The sequence below is a fragment of the Rhincodon typus genome, chromosome 15 (assembly GCF_021869965.1).
Source record: "Rhincodon typus isolate 14 chromosome 15, sRhiTyp1.1, whole genome shotgun sequence".
Taxonomy (NCBI): domain Eukaryota; kingdom Metazoa; phylum Chordata; class Chondrichthyes; order Orectolobiformes; family Rhincodontidae; genus Rhincodon; species Rhincodon typus.
Window position 1 is genome coordinate 48817631 of NC_063346.1, and position 24856 is coordinate 48842486.

Below are 24856 nucleotides of genomic sequence, written 5' to 3' on the forward strand. Positions count from 1 at the left end.
GGGAAAGGATAGGTATATACCGCAGGGCAAGAGTTATAGCTGGGGGAAAGGCAATTATGAGGCGATTAGGCAAGATTTAGGATGCATAGGATGGAGAAGGAAACTGCAGGGGCTAGGCACAATTGAAATGTGGAGCTTGTTCAAGGAACAGCTACTGCGTGTCCTTGATAGTATGTACCTGTCAGGCAGGGAGGAAGTGGTCGAGCGAGGGAACCGTGGTTTACTAAAGAAGTTGAATCTCTTGTCAAGAGGAAGAAGGAGGCTTATGTAGAGGTGAGGCGTGAAGGCTCAGTTAGGGCGCTTGAGAGTTACAAGTTAGCCAGGAAGGACCTAAAGAGAGAGCTAAGAAGAGCCAGGAGGGGACATGAGAAGTCTTTAGCAGGTAGGATCAAGGAAAACCCTAAAGCTTTCTATAGGTATGTCAGGAATAAAAGAATGACTAGAGTAAGATTAGGGCCAGTCAAGGACAGTAGTGGGAAGTTTGCGTGGAGTCCGAAGAGATAGGAGAGGCGCTAAATGAATACTTTTTGTCAGTATTCACACAGGAAAAAGACAATGTTGTCGAGGAGAATACTGAGATACAGGCTATTAGACTAGACGGGATTGACGTTCATAAGGAGGAGGTGTTAGCAATTCTGGAAAGTGTGAAAATAGATAAGTCCCCTGGGCCGGATGGGATTTATCCTAGGATTCTCTGGGAAGCTAGGGAGGAGATTGCAGAGCCTTTGGCTTTGATCTTTATGTCGTCATTGTCTACAGGAATAGTAGGAATGTTGTCCCCTTGTTCAAGAAGGGGAGTAGAGACAACCCTGGTAATTATAGACCAGTGAGCCTTACTTCGGTTGTGGGTAAAGTGTTGGAAAGGATTATAAGAGATAGGATTTATAATCATCTAGAAAGGAATAATTTGATTAGGGATAGTCAACACGGTTTTTGTGAAGGGTAGGTCGTGCCTCACAAACCTTATTGAGTTCTTCGAGAAGGTGACCAAACAGGTGGATGAGGGTAAAGCAGTTGATGTGGTGTATATGGATTTCAGTAAAGCGTTTGGTAAGGTTCCCCATGGTAGGCTATCGCAGAAAATATGGAGGCATGGGATTCAGGGTGATTTAGCAGTTTGGATCAGAAATTGGCTAACTGTAAGAAGACAGAGGGTGGTGGTTGATGGGAAGTGTTCATCCTGGAGTTCAGTTACTAGTGGTGTACTGCAAGGATCTGTTTTGGGGCCACTGCTGTTTGTCATTTTTATAAATGACCTGGATGAGGGCGTGGAAGGATGGGTTAGTAAATTTGCGGATGACACTAAAATCGGTGGAGTTGTGGATAGTGCGGAAGGATGTTGCAGGTTACAGAGGGACATAAATAAGCTGCAGAGCTGGGCTGAGAGGTGGCAAATGGAGTTTAATGCAGTAAAGTGCGAGGTGATTCACTTTGGAAGGAGTAACAGGAATACAGAGTACTGGGCTAATGGTAAGACTCTTGGTAGTGTGGATGAGCAAAGAGATCTCGGTGTTCATGTGCATAGATCACTGAAAGTTGCCACCCAGGTTGATAGGGTTGTTAAGAAGGCATACGGTGTGTTAGGTTTTATTGGTAGAGGGATTGAGTTTCGGAACCATGAGGTCATGTCGCAGCTGTACAAAACTCTGCTGCGGCTGCACTTGGAGTATTGCGTACAGTTCTGGTCACCGCATTATAGAAGTATGTGGAAGCATTGGAAAGGGTGCAGAGGAGATTTACCAGGATGTTGCCTGGTATGGAGGGAAGGTCTTATGAGGAAAGGCTGGGGGACTTGAGGCTGTTCTCGTTAGAGGGAAGAAGGTTAAGAGGTGACTTAATAGAGACATACAAGATGATCAGAGGATTAGATAGGGTGGACAGTGAGAGCCTTTTTCCTCGGATGGTGATGGCTAGCACGAGGGGACATAGCTTTAAATTGAGAGGTGATAGATATAGGACAGATGTCAGAGGTAGGTTCTTTACTCAGAGAGTAGTAAGTGTGTGAAATGCCCTGCCTGCAACAGCAGTAGACTCGCCAACTTTAAGGGCATTTAAATGGTCACTGGATAAACATATGGATGATAATGGAATAGTGTAGGTTAGATGGGCTTCAGATTGGTTTCACAGGTCGGCGCAACATCGAGGGACAAAGGGCCTGTACTGCACTGTAATGTTCTATGTTCTATGATGTGGAGGCCAAGTTATTAAGTGTATTTAAGATAGCGATAGATAGGTTCTTGATTAGTAAAGGAGTCAAGGGTTACACAGAAAAGGCAGGGGTTGAGAAATATATCAGCCATAATCAAATGGGGGAGTGGATTCGATATGCTGAATGGTTTAATTCTGCTCCCATATTTCATAGTCTTGCGGTCCAAAGCTCAGACCATGTTCATCACTTGCCACATTCGAACTAAAGGTTGTTACTGAGGCTCCTACAGTTTTAATTTGTGATGGATCACCTTTACTCTTCATTCATGAGGCCTTAACTGAATTAATCTCAATCAAAAACTTTTGTGCTCTCTCACACACTATGGTACATCTGATTAAACATGGTCAGATTGCATACTAAAAGCATGAGAAGGAAGCTAGTGTTTCTTGCTATTTTGTGGGGCTATTTGCGTGTTTATTTTCCCTTTTTTTTGACTACCTTTATCCTTCCAGTTGCATGCTGCATTTGGAGGGATGGTGCAATGTGGGAGGTGAGCTTGCCAACTGTCAGTAGTCAGGAGAACGTACCAGGCATTACCCAGGGATAACTCCTCACTTTTTATATTCTTTCATGGGACAAGGGCACTGCTGGCAGGGTCAAAATTTGTTATCCATCCCTTACTGACCCTGAACAGAGCGGCTCTCTCGGCCATTTCAGAGGTCAATTAAGTGTTTTGGATCTGGAGTCATGTGTAGACCAGAAAAGATTAAGATGGCAGATTTCCTCCCCTAATGGAAATTACTATTAAAATGAATTTTTAGAACAAAAAGCAACAGTTATCATGGTCATCACTTCTGAGACTAGGTTTAAGCTCCAGATTTACTCATTAAATTTAAGTTCCACCTGCTGAAACAGTGAGATTTGAATCTGTGCCCATTAGCTGGGGCTAGCTAGTGTATTAACCCAGTGACATTACCACTATGCCACCATCTTCCCCTTCCCCAGCAAGGAATCCTGCAGTGAGTAACTCACCTCGCGATTCCCAAAGCTTGTCCACAATCTACAAGGCCCAAGTCAGGAGTGTGATGGAATACTCCCCACTTGCCTGGATGAGTGCAGCTCCAACAACACTCGAGAAGCTTGACAACATCCAGGATAAAGCAGCCCGCTTGATTGGCACTACATCTACAAGCATCCACTCCCTCCACCACTGACGCTCAGTAGCAGCATTGTGTACTATCTACAGGATGCACTGCAGAAATTCACCAAAAATCCTTTGACAGCACCTTCCAAACCCATGACCAGTTCAATCTAGAAGGACAAGAGCAACAGATATGTGGGAACACCACCACCTGCAATTTCCCCTCCAAGCCACTCACCATCCTGACTTGGAAATATATCACCATTCCTTCGAATCCTGGAATTCTCTCCTAAACAGCACAAAGGGTGCACCTACATTAGGTGGATGGCAGCAGTTCACCACCACTTCCTCACAGGAAGTGGGATGGGCAATAAATGCCAGTCCAGCCAGTGATACCCACATCCTATTAACAAACACAAAAACTGCCACTATACAACACACCTTCCGATGGTGCTGGATTGCCAGGCTGGATGTTACTTAACTCTCATGAATGAGATTCAGTCAAAGTAGTTAGCTGTGTGCAAAGTAGTATGAAATGTTTCTGAGGATCCCTTAAGTTTGGTAATTAAATATGCCAGCAGAGAGTCGGACCTTTGCATGAGGTGGAATCAGACAGATCAATGAGGTAATATACTTACTCTATTTCTACAATCGCAGGGCAGCCTTTCAGTCCTCTTGCAAGATGTTCTGCCCCTTTGTAACCAATGGAGTTTGACCTCAAACTAGGGGAAGAAGAGGAGATGATATTAATGTCTCTGATAACTACTCAGGTCATTCCAATGCCAAAAACATTTGGAGGTGCTCAGAGGCATTGGAAGAAAGTGTTTGAATTTCTTAGCTACGTCCCTTTCTTTAAGTCTTCTTTGTTCCCACAATTCAATATCACACACATTCCATCAGCGCTCAGCAGGTACAGACTAACAATCCAGCCAGATGGGTAGGGAATAAAACATGCGTTTATTTACATTACATTTATGAGGATATTCCGGTGTGGTTTTCTTTTTATAATCTTACTTTTCTGATGCAGGCATCAGATGCTTGTGTACCTTTTGCTTTTGAGGTTCCTGGCAGTAATACCTATTACTGGCCACAAAGAGGTAGTAGAGACCACAAATGGCATTGAAATAATGGCACATGAAACTTTTACTGATGGTGTAGACTGATATTGAGACAGCAGAACTCATCTGCTCTGATTCAAACAGTGCCATGGGATCTTTTACATTGAAAATCAAAGGCAGACAAGCAACATTCCCTTTAATATCAAGCACAACTTAATAGGTTAGGCATTTATTCATAGAGTTTAGAAGAATAAGAGGTTACGTAAATGAAACATACAAGATTCTGAGGGATAACACAGTGTGGAGCTGGAGGAACACAGCAGGCCAGGCAGCATCAGTTCCTCCAGCTTCACACTGCGTGTTATCTCTGACTCCAGCATCGACAGTTCTTACTATGCCCGAAGATTCTGAGGGGGTTGGACTGGGTAGATATGGAGATGTTTTCGCTCATGGAGGGGTATCTGAAACGAGGGGAGATAGTTACAGAATAAGGTGACACACATTTCATTCTGAGATCATGAGGAATGTCTTCTCCCAGCCAGTAGTGAATGCCTGGAATTCTTTTCCCCAAAGGGTTGTGGAGGCTAGATCACAATGGTATTTAAGAGGAGGTAGCTATAAAACGGTTAAGGGCTATGATGAGCTGAGGCCAGAGACAGATCAATCATAATCTGGTTGACCATAAGATACAGGAGTAGAATAAGGCCATTTGGCCCATTGGTGGCAGGATAGGTACGAGGAACTGAATGACCTACTCTTATGCTTTATGGAAAATCAGACTAGATCATGTCTTCAAGACAATGTAACAGGGCTTGAACCTATGGCCATCTAACTGCTGCAGCAGATACTTTGCCACTCAGCAGTAGAAAGCATTCTGTATCCTGTTTGTTGAGTTGAGAATGCGAACATCAATTTATCAGCAGGAAAGTGACTCACTAAAGCCCTGGTTGAACTTCGATCATGTCGAAGCAGAAAGATGTCGATTGGATGACAAGGCAGTACTAAAGTTTCACTTGACTGCAGTGAAGCCAGTAAATTTACAGCATGTTACGGACAATAGGAACTGAAGACGGAATCAATGGGAAAAGATGTTGGTTTTCAATGGTTGGTTAGTAATGATTGTCAGAAAATTAATAACACTAATTAAAGTAAAAGGAGCAGATAAGAGTATTTACTTTTGTGTAGAATGGAACTTCTGACCAAAAACAGCAGTAGAAATAAAATCCAATCCAACTTATGAAAGAGGTGCGGATGAACAGCTAGGAAAGAAACATTTTAAATGGCTTAAGGGAAAGGCAGGGAACCAATTTTTTTTTCCTTTCTTCATTCACAGGATGAGATTGTCACTGACCAGGCAGCGTTTATTACCCATCCCTAATTGGTGAGAGGGCAGTTTAGAGTCAACCACATTGCTGTGGGTTGGGAGTCACATGTAAGCCATCACATCATGGCAGCTTCCTTCCCTAAAGGACATTTGTGAACCAGATGCATTTTGCAACAATCAATTCATGGTCATCATTAGATTCTTAATTCCAGATATTTTTATTGAGTTCAAATTCTACTATCAATTGTGGCAGGATTTGAACCTGGTTCCCCATAACGTTATCTGGGTCTCTAAGATTAGCAGTCCAGTGATATTACCACTACGCCATTGCCTCCCCCTAACTCAAAATGGCCACTTTCTGTGAATGTCTTTGGGTTTATGGGGTAGACTTTCCACTCGCGGCCTGTTGTGATGCAGATTTTCAGCCCATCATTGAAACCACTTATCTTTCAGCTCTAAAGGTTTCTGTAATGGATGGCCAATCAGCATTTCCAGTTCACATCCAGGGGACAAATTGAGCTGGAAGATTCACATATCAGGAAATTGGGAGCAGATGTCACCACCTCTAAGGAATTTCCTGTTGGTGGCGTGCGTGCATTGTAAAATCCACCCTGCGGTTGTCTTCACGCCTCCTATGAACCTATCTTCGTATTTGTTAAAATTTGAACAAAATCACGAGAACTCACTTTAATTTCTTCAGACAGGCCATTCTTAGCATCCCAACAGCTAACAACAGCGCCCCGCTGTCACTCAGCACCAAGGAATCCAAACTGCACAAGAAGAAAGAGAAGAGGGAGGTATTAATGTCTCCCGTGCCATTTCCTTCAAGTGCCAAACATTCCAATCATTTTTGGAGCATATTAAATGAAAGAGCAGAATGCGTCATTGCCTGTTGGATGAAACACCAAACCAAAGCCCCATCTCCCTTCTATGCATAGGATGTCAAAGATTCTATGTCACACTACTAAAGAAGATTGGGGAAGATATCCCCATTTTTTGGCCAATTATTATCAGCCTGGCAAAAGCAGATGATCTTGACATTAATACATGTCTGTAAGTGTTTCCCGTGCACATCTGGGCTGGTGCCTTCCCTGCAGCAGGAAATGTCCACTACACGACATTACCACACAGTGATAATACCTCAGAAAGACATCATTGGTTGTAAAATGTTTGCGGTATCAATGGTTGCAAAAACCTGATAAAAATGTAGGTCTCCCTTCTTTTTTTGGATTGTGCCCATTAATCAATGGATCAAAGTGGCTTCTTTGATTGATGAGATGGACAGGTGAATGGGTTGCACTCGGTTGATGGACCAATGGATCAGGAACAAAATGGAGAGAACAACAAGAGATCGGAATTTGGAGCAGGAGTACACCACATGGCTGACTGAGTCTGCTCTGCCACTCCATATGACCAAGGCCAATCCTCAGTCTCAATTCTACTTTCTCTTCAAATCCCTCAATTCCCCAAGAGACCATGATCAGTCTGTCTCAGCCTTAAATATATTTAACAATGGAGCATTTCCAACCCTCTGCAGTAGAAGATTGCAAAGTTCACAGCTTTGAATGGAATAATTTCTCCTCATCTCAATCCTAAATGATCTGCCTTTATTCTGAGACTATAATCCAATGTTTTGGATTCCCCAGCCAAGGGAAACATTCTCTCAGTGTTCGACCCTGTCACACACCTTGTGGATATCCATGAGATCACCTCACATGTTTCTAAACTCCAGAGAATTTTGACCCATTTTCCTCTGCCCCTTGACAGATCCCTCATCCCAGATTCCAATCACGTGAGACTTTGTTACACAGCCTCTGATATACTTTCTGGTTTTCTCTTTCTGTGTCTGTGTCACAAATACGGCAGAAAATTGGGCTCCTACTGTGTCAGGTGGCTTGAAGTTTATTAGCAACATTAACTACTTACAAAGCCAGAACATCACAGACTCAAAAATGTAGTCTGGGTTCTGTGCTTATTGATGTATTGTACATTACATACACATAGCTGACTGACTAAAGACATTACACTGTCTCGATTACACAGAGAGTGTGTGACAGAAACAAGGCAGAAACTGTTATACCAGAATTGAGTTGGGGTCTGGGACCTGGGCCAGGAGCAGCACTAGGCCCCGTGATTTCTGCCCTGGATTATGATGTCTCGCTGTCTGTCCACCCCTGCTCGCCATCAGGAGATGGCACATCGTTTCATTTGTCTCCCTTCACTTTCCATTTCCTATCAGGCTGTGCGCTCTCTCACTCCCTCCTAGCCTCTTCACCACTGATCCCTTTCTTTCAGACTCCATCTTGACCTCTCTCCTTCCTGTTTGGCTGTTGTTGCCAAGTTACTCTCATTAAATCAGCACAAGGGGCAACATTCCCACAAGTAGTCCTGGCTTATGTTTGAGAAACAAGGCAGTGTTCTACTCACTTTATCTCCTCCAGCCTCGTGCAGTTACTTAGCCCCATGGCCAATCTATTTGTTCCGACCAAACCGGCAGCTGTAGAAATTCCAGAGAAGCTGAAACAACAAAAATGATGTAAAAAATTAGAAGGGACTACCAGGAAAACTTGGAACCAAAACACACACACACTCATTTGCCTTGTCTTGTGTATCTGAAAATGGAGCTCCATCTACAACCATTACTTTTGGTTCCCAGTTTGTTTTACTGGGTTCTCTCTCTCTAGGCCAATTGGACCTTGAAGTCTGTTCTACCAACTAATGATCATGATCAATCTGTCAAGACCTCTCAGCATCTTACAGTCTTAAGATAATCTCTCATTCCTCTAAACTCTAGTAGGTGTAGGCACAGCCTGCTCAACGTTTCCTTAAAGACAAAGCCCTTCTCTCCAGGATTCCAGTTAGCAAACCTTCTTTGAGAACCTTCCTATGAAAGTTGTGCACATTGCACATGGAATAATCCCTCCAATATAAGACATGCCTACTCTTGTGGTCCATCCCCCTTGCAATAACGATCAACATTCTCCTGGGTTTTTGAGGTTCATGCTGTAGCTGCAAAGAAAAATCAATGGCAACATTTAACTCCGATAACAGTGCCCTGCAACCAAACTGAATGATGCCAAGTTTGCCAGGTTGTCTAATCTACCAACCACTGGTAGAAGGTATCATGGAACTTAGAGACTTCAATTAATATAACTTGCTGAAGAGCTGGCCTTAATTGTATGGAAATGAAGTGGAGGACAGAAAAAAAAAATGACTGATTAAGTGGCACTGACACTCCTATTGTATCATGCCAATCGTTTTAAGTAATCACACACTTCGAACCTGAAACTTAAAATCACTTAATGCCCCTCACGCTGAATTAGAATTTTAAGAGAATTAAATAAATGTATGCCTGTAGTGGCAAAGTCACTAAAATAAAGATAAACAGGATTTTAAGGAAGTAAATTATTTTATGTTCTAAAAGAAACGGACTTTTTTAAATTAATGGTGGAGAAATTTGACATTCCACAAATATGATAATAGCTTAAGACCAGTGAGTATATTTGGTCATAATTATTAAGTTTGTACATTGTCAAAACACCAGTTAAACCTTACGAAACAAATCCCCAGAAGAACTGAGGATGCTGTAAATCTGAAACGAAAACAGAAATTATTGGAAAAACACAGCAGGTCTAGCAGTATCTGTAGAGAGAAACAGAATTATTGTTTCAGGTCCAGAGACCCTTCTTCAGAAAAGTTAAACCTCACTGGAGCAAGATGCTTTCAGGGTTTTTACAATGAGAATAACAGAGTTATTCAAACATCAAGCAACTCTCTACATGGTCTAACAATATACAACATATATATATGTTTGCATAAGGGTAACAAATACTAACATTGCAAGCAACATTTAAATCTCAATAAAAACATAAATTGCAAGATTTAATGACATCCTAAAACTTTAACATATATCTTTATGATTCTCTTAGTGCAGTTTTATTTGGAGGTAGTTCACAGGGAACAATCATATCTGAAAAGATGGATGGTTGTAAACATTGCAAATGATTTAAAGTTTTAAGATGAACCATGGGGTGATAAAACCTAATGTTAAAATGACTCCCATTTTTCTGAAGGTCGGTCACTGGACCCGAAATGCTAACTCCGCTTTCTTTCCACAGATGCTGCCAGGCCTGCTGAGATTTTCTGTTTGTGTTTCTGACTCCCATTTTACCTCGATTATAGTCTCAAGTGGGTTGGGGAGATGGTGGCATTGTAGTAATGTCACTAGGCCTAGTAATTCAAATGCTGTAGGTGACATGGGTTCAAACCCTATCATAGCTGAGGGTAAAATTTGAATTCAGTAAAAGTCTGGAATGGAAAGCGAGCCTCATGGTGACCAGATTGCCAATCTTGATCATCATAAAAATTCATCTAGTTCACTATTGCCCCTTTAGGGGAGGAAATCTTCCATCCACTGCAGGGAGAGTATCATGATGTTTGAGTTTTCATTTAATATAACTTGACCTACATGTGACTCCAGAACTATGGCAATTTGGCTGACTCTTAACTGCCCTCTGGGCAATTAGGGATGGGCAATAAATGCTGATCTAGCCAGCAACACTTACATCTTGAATGAGTAAAAAAAATGATAAAGCAATGCTGAAGATGATTAAATTCATAGAATTTCAGGTCCTGAGAAACTATTCCGATGATATAGTTATGGGTAGTGTCATGTGATTTATAGGCAAGCTTAAGGGGATCCCCTTACATTACAATTGAGAATCAGGTGTCATACAGTTGTTTCCTGTCTGGTATAACAGTAAAGAATGTCTAATCTAATCAGGGAATCTTACTTGATCTTCTTCAGTTGTTCCAACACTGGAAGGATTTTCTCCAGTTCAGTTGCTCCCTCCTCTCCCAGTTCATTTTGTGACAGGCTGAAATGAGAGAAAAAGAACAGAGGTGTCATGAGACAGCAGCTTAGCAACTGATGCAGCTGGCTTTAAACATCAGCTACAAAGTTTGACAGAGCCAATCGCTCATTGGATCAGGAGTCAATATTGGCCAGGACGCGAAAGAGAACTCGCTGAATCTTCTTTTACCCTTCATGTTTAATATTTGTTCCAGAACGCTGCGCAACACCGGTTGAGATGGATATAACCGTGTGAAGTTTCCTGCAACAACAGTTTTGTCAAGAGATGGCAAAGAAGTAGATCAGGGTGCGACCAGATCCTGCAGGTCTGAAATGATGCCATCACTTTGTGAAAAACTGATCTAAACATGCCATGGCCCAAACTATGTCGAGTCACACATGGTGTAGCCAATGGCCAATAGTGGCCCCATTGCCTGTAGATGTCAATGTCCTGTTGCTGGAACTACTTCTGGGTCCACAGCTCCCACGTTTCAGTAGAATGCCTGCCCACTTAATTCAACATGAGCTGGCTCATTATTAGGCCTCCTCCTCACTCACCATCCAATCAGGGACAGTGGGTGGCTCACCGATGGGAATGAACCAATTGGATAGGGCACAGGAAGGACCTGCTCAATAAGACCAGATCCCCACAGCTCAGGCAGGCAGATTAGTCCAAGAGTTCCTCATGGTCTATATCTAGTGACAGTGAGCCTGATTGAGCCAGTTTATACAGATATGTTGTATGGCTGGGATATATCCATTATTGAGGAGGGTCTTGTGGTTCAGTGGTAGTGTCCCTTGTACAGTTCAAGTCCCACCTGTGTCTGAGCAGGTTCATTTGAAAGATCTATATCCATGATTAAAATGAATGGACATTGAGCAGCTTGGAAAGTGTCTGACAGAGAATTATAGAGTGACAAGTGAAGGTGCTAAAGAGAGCAATATGGTGCAGCAGGAGGGGCATTTGTACATACATTATAACAGTGAAAATTTAGCTGCTTAATATTAGTGAAACCATCACAACAAATATCAAGAAGACGACCCACAGGGATAGAGATTCATGAAATGACAGTAAGACCTCAAGGGAGGACCTCAACTTCCCACGGTATCATAAAGACTTGATAGTATTGAGTACCTGCCCCAACACCCTATGGTCTTCCAAAAATCTTTGAATGCTAACGCAGTGTCATCCTTGTTATGATGCAGGAAATGACACTACCTCTTATGAAGCTGTATCAAGTCTTCTTGTCTTTAAAATCAAAGACAATAAAATGAATGCCAGAGTTTTCATCCACTTTAACATCTCCATATCCGATACTGACCCAGTCTCAGGCCAGCAGCTTCTGGGTCCTCAAGTCAAGGCCTACTTTTTGGGAGATCCAGTGGCGAGAAGCCAAGTCATTCTTAACCTCTTGTGGCATGGTAGTTGTCATGGGGAGAGGAGGGTCAGAGACAAGGGCATGGATAGGTCATTCAGAGGAAAACCTCTTGCCTCCACCCCTCATCCATGTCTCCCCGATGACCCCAGACTTGGGGAATTGGAGACCTCTCAAACTGACATGTGTGGTGGACCAAAATATATGAAGAAGAAAGCCTAGACTCTAACTTTTTCTTATTTTAAAGGCAAGTGCCAGGTGTTGTGTTCCAGATGCAATTCAATTGGTCAAACTGCTAGAATTGAAGCAAACACACTTTATTCCTACACTACACTTAAAATACAACAAAAGAAAGAAGGAATTGGAATAACTTAACTGTATTGGAAAACTTAACAGAACAATAGGTTATTTAGCTACTAAACAGTAACTGCTCCAATCTAGTAATATCCCATAAGTACACCTTTGGCAAAGACAAATTCAGAAAAAAATAGATTGTCTCACATGCAACTCTAATAGTGGGAAGAGAACCCCAGCTTTTAGCTGTAACAGAGAGAGGAAAAACAGCTTCCAAACCCAGCTCCAAGATCCCAGCGACTGTTACTGAAAAACTGAAACTAAAAATACCTGGTTCTGTGGGAGCTTGACGCCACCCATTCAGGCTGCTTCTATTGTTCCAACCTTTTAAAAAAAAACTCCCAAGGCCTCACAAACTGTTTATTAATTCTGAGTAAACCACTTGTCACGTCTCTCTCAATTTTTCTCCACAAAAAAAAGGACAAAATATACCTCTTAAAGCCATAGTATCGTCACACAGGCAGGTCGCCATGGTTACCTAGTCAGGAAACTAGCCACTTGTCTTGCCCTTTGGGGCAACAGTTGATGGGAAGAGGTGGACAATTGAGGCAATTAAGTGACAATTAATTGACCCCTAAAGGCTTGTAATTGCTGGTGTATCAAGGAAGTGGCCCTTGGGCCTTCCTGCCCAGCACTTATTTGCTGGGATGGCAAGCAAGGAGAAAGTTTCTGTCCAGGGACAACGCATCCCATCCCTTTCCCCCCTTCTTGTCAGGTCTCTCACTACCTCCTGGGCAAATCGCACTGTTTTTATTGGCATAAATTGGGTTATGCCCAATATTCCTGACAAAACACCACACGGCACATGGAGTATTTCTTCATGTTGACTTCAAGGAGGTGAATTGCAGACACCCAAGTCCAGATAACCTGCTCAAAGGTGGTACAAAGTGCAACCTAAAGTAGAGGGCTTTGAAAATAAAATTAGAATTAAAAATGTTGGGAAATGACAAACTTTTAAAAGCATTGGGAAATATAAAAAAAAGGTGTTTACCATCTCTTCCCCAGAGATATATGAGCCCATTTTTATTCTGTTAATATATGAGTTGACCCATTCATCACTTGGTGGGAACATGAAACCGAAACAACAGTTTTGAGAATAAAATGTTGCAGCTTTTACAAACACTGGAATTCCTGTAAGACATTTCTGCACATGGTTGAAGCTGGCAGCCCACAGAGTGATGCTTCAGTTACCTGCTCGGCACATAGCTACTGCCCTCTTTAGAGAAGCTAAAGCCATTGGATTTCTTGGTTCAAAACATAAAACTGAAACAGAACCAGTGGGTTTGCCTTCATGCTCGACTACAAACTCAAAGTTCAAAGAAAGACATGGTCAGAGATGGGGAGGTCACTATTGCCAAGGAAAGGGTTATGGAGCAATGCTGCAGATCATTATGATCTCAGTGAATGATAGAGCAGGCTTGAGGGACTGTAAGGGCCTGCTCCTGGTCCTACATGAATTGACTGGTTTCAAGGAATTAATCAGGTATAGTGTGTTTGGCACATAAATAAAAAGTGTTTAGCCTGAGTTGTTTACGCTGTTGTTTATACTCCACACCAGCTCTCTCCCTTTATATCTCGTCTCACATTATTGACATATCTTTCTGTATATTTCCCCCTGATGAAGCTGTCCTGCTTCCCCTGACGGCATCTACAGCCTATCCCCTTAAATATTCCACGTGGCAGGCTTCACAATCTAACCAGGTTAAGCAGACAAGATCTGAGAGTCGATTGCTGGGAAATTGGAGACAATCAGAAAAGTGTCACAGACATGCCTGTGTATCTGCCTGTCTCTGTGTCCGTGCGTGTGTGTCTATAAGTCTGTGTGTGTCTGCATCTGCATGAGTGTCTGTGTCTACGTGTCCCCACGTGTACCTGTATCTCTGTGCATCTCTGTCTGTGTCTCCTCTGTGTATCTCTGTGTCTAGCACACACATTTAAAGTCTAGTGGGCCCAGTCTCTGCTGCTACAGTTGAGCAGAGATCTGGGTGAGGATCGGTGATGGACGTTCTCCTGCACTAATCACTAAAAGTGATCTTCTGACATGTGGCTAGTGGACCTCCTACGGCGGCAGTTTGCAGGTGACAGGCTGCTTATCTCATATTGTACAACTTCTAAAAAGACTTGCATTTCTATAGCGCCTTTCACAGTCTTAGGACATCCCAAAGTGATGACGTACTTTTAAAGTGCAGTCACTGATGGAATGGAGGTGAAACAGGAGCCAAGTTGCCCATTTGATAGTGATCCAATCCTCTGGTGTTAGAATTGTTGACTGAGGGATCAATATTGGCCCAGATACCAAATAAAGCTCCCCATGGGCTAAGGTGTATCTTAACCTCAGGTGACTGCACCTTATCCAAGGTTATCGTCTGGGGAGACACTGGAAACTGCAGTATCATCCCCACAAGGCCAAGAACTGAACCTATTGGTCTCCTGGTGACAGATCACAGGGAACATAGACAGTGGCAACGGAGTAAATGTCAATAAGATGGATCAAGAATATTTCCCACATGGGGAAGCAACGCGCAGAAATCAAAATAAAGTGAAGAAATCAAGCAAATCAAAAAGCCTAAACTTACTTTATGTCTTCGATGCTGCGACATTTGCGGAGACATGCTGCTAGGGTCACCATCCCATGTGAGTTGATGCCGATGGATTCGAGGCTGCAAGCAGAGAGGAAATGTAACAGTGCCCGCAGCAGCAACATTGGAACATGAGGAAGAGCTGTTTTCTCCGAGGGAGAAAGAGGACCAATTTTAAAAGTCGTTAGGATAAATCAGCCACCTTCAACTCCTCCTATCGTGCATTCAGCTGTCCGCTCTCAGAGTGAACAAGAATAAAAGTCCAGCTAACGATAAAACTATCAGAAATCTGAACTAATTGTTCTGTGACGGACCACGAGAAACTACAGCGACCTTGGTGTGAAAATCACGCTCGTTTTAAATCACACTGAATCAGTCTGCCCTCAATCGTTTACCATTCTGTCTTCAAGGTGCTAGCAACTTGCTAAGGTCCAATTCCACTGGCGCTAACTGTCCTCCGTTAGTGAACAAAAGTCAGCGCTGTTACATAACAGGTCAGTCACGGAAGGATTGTCATCAGGAACGCGGCTGAACAAGGTTACAATTTCCAAGCTGCAGACAGAACCTCTGCACAGGCTCAAACAGTCAGTGAAAGGAGCTGGGTTCTCCCCAAGGACAGGGCTGAGTGTTGGGGTCAGTATTACAGAAACCCTGGGGCTGAAGTGGAGACGTCATTACAGCTGCGGCCACAGACTGCCCAGAGAAGGGGATTCCCTCTCCGCAATGGCACTCGATCTTCAGGCGCCCTCACTCTCTCTTCTACATCTGTATGAGCAAGCTGCCTCTCTCACAGGACCTGCAGGGCTGCTTATGGGCTCTCCAGCTTTGGGATCTCTCTCTCCCTCTCGCCCCTCTCCCCACTATCCTCAGACCATTACTTAGCCATTTCCTCAAATACCATCTCAGGTCACCATTCTCAAGCGTGGGAGTAAGCTCCAACTAGGAGTGCCAGTAGGGTATTAGACCACAGGGCAGTTACAACTCAGCCTGATCTTAGTATGAAACATGTTGGAAACAGCAGAGCGGCTCTTGTGGTGCAGCGTAGTGCCCGTGCCTCTGAGCCAGGAAGGATGGGTTCAACTCTCAGCTTCTCTAAAAGTATGTCATAATATGTCTGAACAGGTTAATCAGGAAATATCTGTACAACTTCCCACCCAGCCCATTGTCCAGTAGCACTGAAGCTTAGAGCAGAATATCTACTCTTAATTCAGTATATCTGAGGATTAACAAGATCATACTGGTGTGTAGCACAGTTTCACATTATGTAATGCACTTAATCCATGAATTATCTAAGCAGCTGCTCCACATCCTAATTTTATGAATCAATTTAATGTAGAATTAGTCAGATTTACAAAAGTCTCCTTGATATTCCGGAGTGTTTTATAGACAGCTCTTCCAGAACTTACCTAAGCTTCTTCAGTCTTCGGAACACAGGAAGGACGTCAGCCAGTACTTCCGCTCCTTTGTTGCCGATTTTGTTTTGAAATAAACTGAAAATACACGAAGAAGGTCTGTAACTCCATAAATAATAAGAAAACACCATCACTGAACAAGTTGCCCAGTTTCCTCTCACAACATCTACCAAACTCAGTTGCAGCATCCACTCACTGTCTTAGCCATCCCAATGCTGAACAAAACCAAAATTTCAAAGCCTCCTGCTCCATGGCATTGGGTTACAGCTTTCGAATATTTCTACTGCCCACAACAGATAGAGACACCCTCACTGAACCTCACAATGACAGACTTTGGAAAGACCTGCAGTTTATACAACAACTCACTGCTGCTTTCCTAAATATCCCAATTCAGTCATCCTGAATTGAATGCATTTGAAAGGCAGTGATGGTCTTTCAATATGGCAACCATTTTGCATTAAAACAGAACCCACAAAATAACCTGCTGCTGTGTTCTTGACCATGATAGTTGAGGGAGGAGTGTTGGTCAAGATACTAAGTGATCTCCAAGATCTTCTGTAGTTAGTGGCAAGGGATTTTTAATAACCAATGATGAAAAGGAGAGAAATGTGGCTTACTGTCTCATCTAAAACATGGCACCTTTGACAATGCAACTTAGTAATGAATCAGTTTAAATTATAGGAGCTGGAGTGGGATTTAAGCCTCCCCTCCCCAGGCCAAAACTGGAGGGCATAGGTTCCACTCTCACCTTAAACCTAAGGGACAACTTTTTCATGCAGAGGGTGGTGCGTGTATGGAATGAGCTGACAGAGGAAGTGGTGGAGGCTGGTACAATTACAACATTTAAAAGGCATCTGGATGAGTACACAAATAGGAAGGGTTTAGAGGGAAATGGGCTAAATGCTGACAAATGGACTAGATTAATTTAAGATATCTGATCGGCATGGATGAGTTGGACTGATTGGTCTGTTTCCATGCTGTACATCTCTATGACTCTATGACACAGAAAATTACAATTACTAACACATTAATGTGATGCACTGAATCATCAAACACTGTGATAAGAGAAAAAACATAGGCAGGCTCCTACTTTGGGCAGAATTACAACTTAATTCTGTGTGTAATATTCCCCACAGCATAAGAGTTAGAGACCTAACAAATGACAGAATCTTTACACAGAGTATATTACAGGAATGTACAAGGGGTCTGTATGTTCTTCAAAATAATTCTATCTTATCCATAATGAGGAGGCTGTGGCTAGGCTCACTGCTTTATATTAATAAACCACAATAAACATAGTGGAATTATGAGAAGTCCCTGGATTTTTATTAGCTTTTGGAAATTAACTTTTGCAATTCTACCTTTTTCTTTATGAAAAACTAAACAAAACACAATAGATTTATCCGTGGGAAGACACACTAAGAGCTCCTGCTTCACATTTGCAGAAGGAATGCAGTAGGAGGTGTTTTACGGTACACATGCCTCCATCTGTAAGCACAGTGCAGAACTATTAGAACTGCAAAACAAAACAAAACATTGTGGATGCTGGAGGTCGGAAACACAAACAGAAATTGCTGGAGAAACTCAGCAGGTGTGGCAGAATCTGTGGAGAGAAAGCAGAGTCAACGTTTCGGGTCCAGGGACCCTTCTTCAGAACAACTGGAACTGACCTCTTTCAGAAAATAAATCACTTCAGCAAGCCATGCAGCGACTAAGGAAAAGATCGGAAATAATTGTGGGCTGCCATTAGGACATGTGACCACCAGGTTGGCAGAAGGTAAACGACATGATTCTCAGTCTTTTTTTAGCTGAGCAATGTGTGTTTTGACACAGGATACAAGCATGTGACAATCACTCTCTCTCTCTCTCTCTCACACACACACACATATACATACACCATGGAAAGGTACAAATGGGAGACTTACTGGAGCTCCAGTAGTTGTGGACACTGCTTAATTATGGGTGCGAGACGAAGGAATTGGGGAGCCTCAATTCCGCACTGGTATAAACTGAAAATTGGCAAAAGGACAAAGACATTTATTTGACACTTGGCAATGTTACAGATAAACAATTTAATGCTTTTCCATTAAACCTCTGCAGATCGACTACGGGTGCATCGAGTATAAAAATGACAATTGAAATCCTCGAAATATTGTTTGGATTCAAATAGCGCATTTTACAGTAAATCAAATGGAATGGTCACCTGATCAATTGCAGAGAAGGATGCTGTGCTCCAGAGTCTATTCTGGTGCTGAAAGGGATCAGAAAGATCTCAGATCAGTTTTGGTTATTGTATATCCCTAGAAAATAGATGTGCTGTGAATATATAACACTGGTGAGCCCAGTGTTTTTCCAGGCACAATGTGGTCCGGTAAAATGCAGCCTGTATAACCGTACTGCCCTTAGTCTTGTGTTTCTTTCTCACCAGCATGCAACTGTATTTATCAGCTACACAAAACGGTGTTACGTTTCGGAGCTGTGAGGTAGATAAAATTATGAGAGGTAGAGGCACCAGGAAAAATATTGCCTGGTGACTTCAGATTGCATTTTGTTATGGACCTACGAACACAGTGCTGCCAGAGATATCCAGAAGCCTGCAACAGGGAACATCTCTCTCTCTATCACTCCCCCTTCTCTGTGTGAGTGAAAAGACAAAAAAAAGCCCAGGGATTCAAACGAAAATTGTCTAATAAAAAAGACCCAGTCCACCCGATCAGCTGTCGAATCAAAGATAATGAGCGTGCTACAGACAATCTGTCCTCATTGCCAAAATCAAAAAGAACTGTGGGATTAATTCTCCACCTTGCAACTTTGATCTACAGAAATTGCTTTCCCTGTTTATATTGGTTTTACCGATAATATTTGCAACAAACTGTTGTTTTTGGATTCATATTCATGAGTGAATGTGTGCGTGTGCTCTGGGGGGTGGGTGGTAGTTAAAGGGGTGCAGGGTTAAGTCACACAATAATAAATCCATTTGTTAAAGAATGAGTTTGTTTACAATAATTGGAGTTATTTTGTTGTTAATGATAAAAGCTGGTATCAATTACTTTTGCTCTGAAAAGCAGTCCGTCAGGCAAAATGATCATCTTGGTGGTTTAATTGAGTATTTACATATTTGTGATGGCTTGTGGAATAATGGGGCTCAATTATTGGTGTACTCTTCCCATTGGAGTCATGACAGTGTTAACAGCATGTAGCTAAAGATTGTCTATCTGCTCTTAGCTTGAGCCTGATGTCTGACAAGAGACAATCACGTATTTTAAAAGTAACATAACTAGTTAAGTACTATGAAATAAATCTTCAATGTTTAATCAAGACCCAGACTATCTTCTACCAATTACTTCATGTTGGCATCCTTACCCACTTGTATCAGTAGCTCTCCAAATATCAATAAGGAGGATTGCTTGCAGCAAATGTCGGCAGCATAGATAACTAACACTACCAGACAATACTCAGCTCACCCACAAGGGACCAGTGTTGGGCAGTTGTGATGGGAGAAGTTCCTTTTAGCAGTCACCGTGAATATGGTAAAATAGGTACACAATCAGATGCTGGTAAACTGACAGCACTTTTGTGGAGCCAGTTACAATAAGAATTGTTACAAACAACCAGCTGCAGTTCCTTTAAGGACTGTGGTCAGTCCGCTCAGTGGCATTTTTCAATGGGGTAGACTTCTCCCAAAGGGCTGTGGTTGAAGAGGGAAGGTCCACTGGCTGCATTACTTCATGGTGACACTCATTAAAATCAACCCTAGAATTAAAACTGATAATAAAGGCTGGCCAGGTGAGATGGTCTTTATTGTCAATTTTTGTAATTGATAAAGTTTATCTTGCACATGTTTCTCAGGCTGCACGTCCCTATTTTTTTTCACAAATCATATCCCCATTTTGTTTGACACTGGTACTAAAATTGCCATCAGGTTTTTGGCCAAACTGTATACAGCCACTTAGCTGGCATGTTTGTTTCAATGCTAAAAGCTGAGAACATATTACACATATGTATCTTCTCTCCCATCCTCGTTTCTCAATGCTGGGCTATGGTCTACCACTGGATAGGTCCATGCTTATGGGTAAGGTGTTTCAGTCCTTTGCCACTGCCTTCTGCAGGCTGGGTGTTCAGGAAACTCCCCCTCTCTTACTGGCTGCTATCCGGTGCATTGGAAGGTTTAGCAGGCTGGTAATCAACCTGCTTGGTCATGTTACAAACACAACTTTCATTGGAGACAACTCCTGGTATGGGACAGAGAGGGCCTGGAGCTTCTGACCCAGAGGGAGGGGCACTATCACTGCAACCACCAGAATCTCATATTAGACATGATTATAATTAAATTCAAACTGCAGTCCACTCTGGGAGACAATTCCTCCATCGAATCCTGAAGACCAGAGGAATACTGAGAATAAAAGCAAGGTTCACCTGGGAAGGAACCCATTATAAATGGATGATCAAATGTTGGACATTGACAAATACATTTAAAAAGTGAAATGAAAAGAACTATTCCACCTCTTAAAATACACAGTAAGCCAGCTTAAATCGCCTCAGAAGCAGATGATGTAAGATGCGTCTTTCTCACATTTAACTCTATTGTTCATTATGAAAAATGGGGAAGGAGATGACTTCAATTTGACATGCAGGATAGTAATTAATGAAGGTAATGCCAATAATGCACACCACCCCCCCCTCCCCACTCAGTGGCCCAGCAACAAGGAAAGACCCCAGGCCAAAGGTAAGTGAGGGTAGGATGGAGGTCGTGTAGTGGTGCTCACAGGGGAAGGGGATCAGCAGCAAAAGCAGGACTCAATTGTCAATGCCAGCTCCCTTCATCAGGCACCAAGTGCCTTTGAATGAAGGATTAACTCTCCTCCTGCCTGGACAGTCTCCCACTCTGCCATGAGTCGAATGTCAATGGCGTGTTAAGTGGCCTTAATTGCTCAGTCTTTTTGATAAACTTTATTATAAATAAAAATAAGATCATTTATGTTGTAGTTTGTTTGATCATGGGATGCAGGTGTCACTGGCTGGACCATCCCTAGTCGCCCTAGTAAAGATGGTGGTGAGCTGCCTTCTTGACCCTTGCTGCCCTTGAGGTGTTGGTATACTAACAATTCTGTAGGAAGGGAGTTCCTGGATTTTCATCCAACAACACTGAAGGAACTGTGATAAAGCTGAGGTCAGAATGCAGTTGGAGGGGAACTTGCTGGTGATGGTGTTCCTGTGCAAATATCCATATTGTCCTTTTAGGGGTGGTAAAGGCCTGCTAAGTGAGCCTTTAGTGGGATACTGCAGTGAATCTTGTAAACGGTACACACTGCTGCCACTGTGCATCAATGACTGAAGGGAATAAATGTTGATGGTGGTAGATAGGGGGCAAAACATGTGGGCTGCTTTGTCCCAAATGGTATCAAACTTCCTGAGTGTTGTTGGAACTGCTCTCATTCAGGGGTAAGTGGGGCATATTCGATCACAGTTCTGACTTGTGCCTTGTAGATGGTGGACAGACTTTGGGGAGACAGGAGTTAAGTTACACAGTACAGAATTCCCAGCTTTTGTAGCCACAGTATTTATATGGTTGTTTCAATTCAGCTTTCTGGTCAATGGTAACCGTCAGGTTGATAGTAGTGTGAATGATGTCATTAAACTTCACTTCCCACATGAAGATCTTCACAAATCAGTGTTTCGCTCTCCCATTCTTATCAAAATGACAGAATTATTGTTTTGAAATGCAGTGCTTGGGGTGAAGGGCAAGTATCTTGAATAGTATGCTGCAAAATGACAATGATGGAGGTATTTTCCTGCTTCAACGATATGGTCATGTCGTGTAATTTGGAGTCATTTTATTCTCCTTTAGATATATTTAGATATATATAACCCATAGTTATTGGGAATTAGCTTTAGACAACCATTCTGAACTCCTTCCTACAGTAACAATGTTGGTGGAAGTGCAAACATGTTCAAAGATATTTGGTTAGAAATAGCAGACTGAAAAACAAAATCCTCATTTACTATCTCCAATAGTCAGGAAAAATTTTTATCCCAACAGCATATGCAGTGATTGGTTTATATTTTAGGATGTTTTCAGTTTACATATTTCTGAGATCATGTTGCAGCAAACAGCCAAGAAACACAAATAATAAAACTGCATGTTACAGATATGACTCTCACTTTTGAATCAACTCTCAGTCAATGTGATGGATATCCATACCTGTTATAATCAGCAAGTTGCCAACCACTGTCAACCAGCCTTATGGAAACTGTTTTGTTCTTCACACTACAAAATAAGTTTTCATTGACATCAACATCAATAAAACACGAGAGATGTCTAGAGTAATTTCTTTTGAAAGTCCCTATATAGGACTCCTGAAATTTGAAACTGAAATGAAACTAGTGCCAATGGGAAGTCAGCCATATCAGGTAGTCTTAAGGCGATAGTTAGTTAGTGAACGAATAGCAGTAAACACCCGAGAACATCTCTTTCACTGATTTATCTTTCAATATTCTTTATAGACTCTACGTAATGTTATTGTCACCAGGGAAGCACAGAATCACCTCAATGGGAACGACAGATATCACAAGAGGGTGAGAGCAAAGGAGATGCCAATTGGCAACATTCTGTTCATAACCAGGTTGAATGGCAGTCACCTGGCAGGGTAAACATGATTAAACTATGAAGCCAAGCTGCCTTGGTTTGTATTTCAGAGAGAACAGGGGATTGAGGGCGTGATCTGACTGAAGTGTCCAAATTGCTAAAATGCTTTGATAAGTTGGATGTAGAGAAACTATTTCCTCTGATGGGGAAATCAAGAACAATGGGCCAACTTAAAATTGGAGTGGAGAATTTAGGAAGGAAATCAGAAAGCAATTTCTCACACAAAATTTATCAGAAAGGTGCAAACTTGTCACTCAAAGGATTATAGATTTCAGGAGAATTTTCAGACTGTGATTGATGGGTTTTTATTAGCCAAGGCTTTCAAAAGATTTGAAGCAAATGCAGGGAAATGGAGTTGAGCTGCACATCAACCAGATCTAACTGGATGGTGCAGTAAACCCAAGGGGCTGAATGGCCTGGACCTGTCTCCAAGATCCTGGCCAGGTGAGCCTGCAGTGGAGGTCCTTGATTGGCCAGTTGTCCAAAACCCCACAGTTTCCGAGAAAAAACATCCAGACGGTAAAGAAAGACAAATAGTTCAGACATTTTTAATGACAGTGCACGCACAAGATGTTTTCCATGAACAGCTGTTTGTGGTGTTTCTGCCACTCGCTGTGCACGTGGTGGCTTCGACATCAAGGCAATCACAGCACCGCACATCCACACTGTACAGGTGGTGTTAAGTTGAACAGGTTTCATATGGTTTAACTTTCTTTTATCTCTCATTTCAAGTTTCCTTAGACCACTAAGGAAACCTCAAGTGTCACAGACGCATGAAACCAAACTATTTCCTAAATACTGTGATCCATCTGTTGTCCAACAATACCATTCCTGGAAAAGGCTAGATTCCCCCGGCAAAGACTACACTTTCACATTCTCCTTCACATTTCCAGTGTGGAAGTTCTCACTGCAGATTGCATGGAAAGTAACTGTATAGTTACATCGGAAGATCAAATGTAGCAAGAGTGTCATTGCACTAACAGCCTATCTGTTATGACCAATCGGTCAGATTTTTTTAAAGCGAAATCTAACATGGTCTTCAAGTCTTTCTTGTTACCTAAACTATTTAGTTTCTGGGGGGAAAAAAACAGTGTCAGCACATTTACTAATACAGGAGTGCTTTTTGTAAAAAAAACCTAAATATTTTGAAAGTCTGGGTAAAGATATGCCTTATAGTGTAATGTAATGCGAGCTTGAGTAATATTGGGGTTGTTTTGGCCTTAAGCGATAGTGTAAAAGGGGCCAGTATTTGATCAGCTATACATTATAACATCCATCCTTATGTGATTTTGCATATCCAGTCAGGAGAGATATTAAATAGGTGGAAGATTCAATATTGTTCATTGCACTTTTTGAGAGGCACAATTTCAATTTGAAAATTGAGGCACTTTGGAACAGGGTTCCATTCATTTGCTCCCCCAAAACTGACCTTAAACTCTATTTGATCTGAATTGCTTACTCTGACAAGGTGAGGATGCGGTATGTTCATATAAAATTTCCAGAGCTTTTTCTTCTCCCTACTGGCCCTGTTTCTTTCCCTCTCCCAGGAGACTGAATGACTATTGGGATGTAGGAAGTGGTCATGATTCTCCAGGCAACATGACTGTGGGACATGCTTGACTGACCGCTTGGTCTTTCCCTACCTATGTGTGGAGACCTGATTTACAACCATCCTGACTTTGGACTGGGCTGGAATTTAACTTAACTTACATAAAACCCAGTTGGTTATATGGCATTAAAATTGGACCCATTTACTTTAATGGAAGCAATGCAAAACAGGGGCAAGGTGATGGGCGTCCAAACTTAACTCCTTCATCCTGCCAAAGGGATAAAAGTTAAAAAGCAGGATTTAGGTATAGTAGGAACTGCAGATGCTGGCGAATGAGATAACAAGGTGTAGAGCTGGATGAACACAGCAGGCCAAGCAGCATCAGAGGAGCAGGAAAGCTGACGTTTCAGGCCTAG

The 24856-nt window shown here is 42.3% G+C and overlaps 1 protein-coding gene across 1 annotated transcript in view; it reads right to left on the minus strand.

Moving 5' to 3' along the window:
- The window catches only part of nlrc5 (NLR family, CARD domain containing 5), a 318897-nt gene that overhangs the window by 171715 nt on the left and 122326 nt on the right, over positions 1–24856 (minus strand). The window contains exons 34-42 of the mRNA XM_048606000.1: positions 22448–22513; positions 18449–18496; positions 18171–18254; positions 16240–16323; positions 14831–14914; positions 10466–10549; positions 8100–8189; positions 6359–6442; positions 3929–4012 (exon numbers count right to left, since the gene is read on the minus strand). Of these exons, the coding sequence (XP_048461957.1) occupies positions 3929–4012; positions 6359–6442; positions 8100–8189; positions 10466–10549; positions 14831–14914; positions 16240–16323; positions 18171–18254; positions 18449–18496; positions 22448–22513 (708 nt within the window). The remainder of the gene's footprint in view (positions 1–3928; positions 4013–6358; positions 6443–8099; positions 8190–10465; positions 10550–14830; positions 14915–16239; positions 16324–18170; positions 18255–18448; positions 18497–22447; positions 22514–24856) is intronic.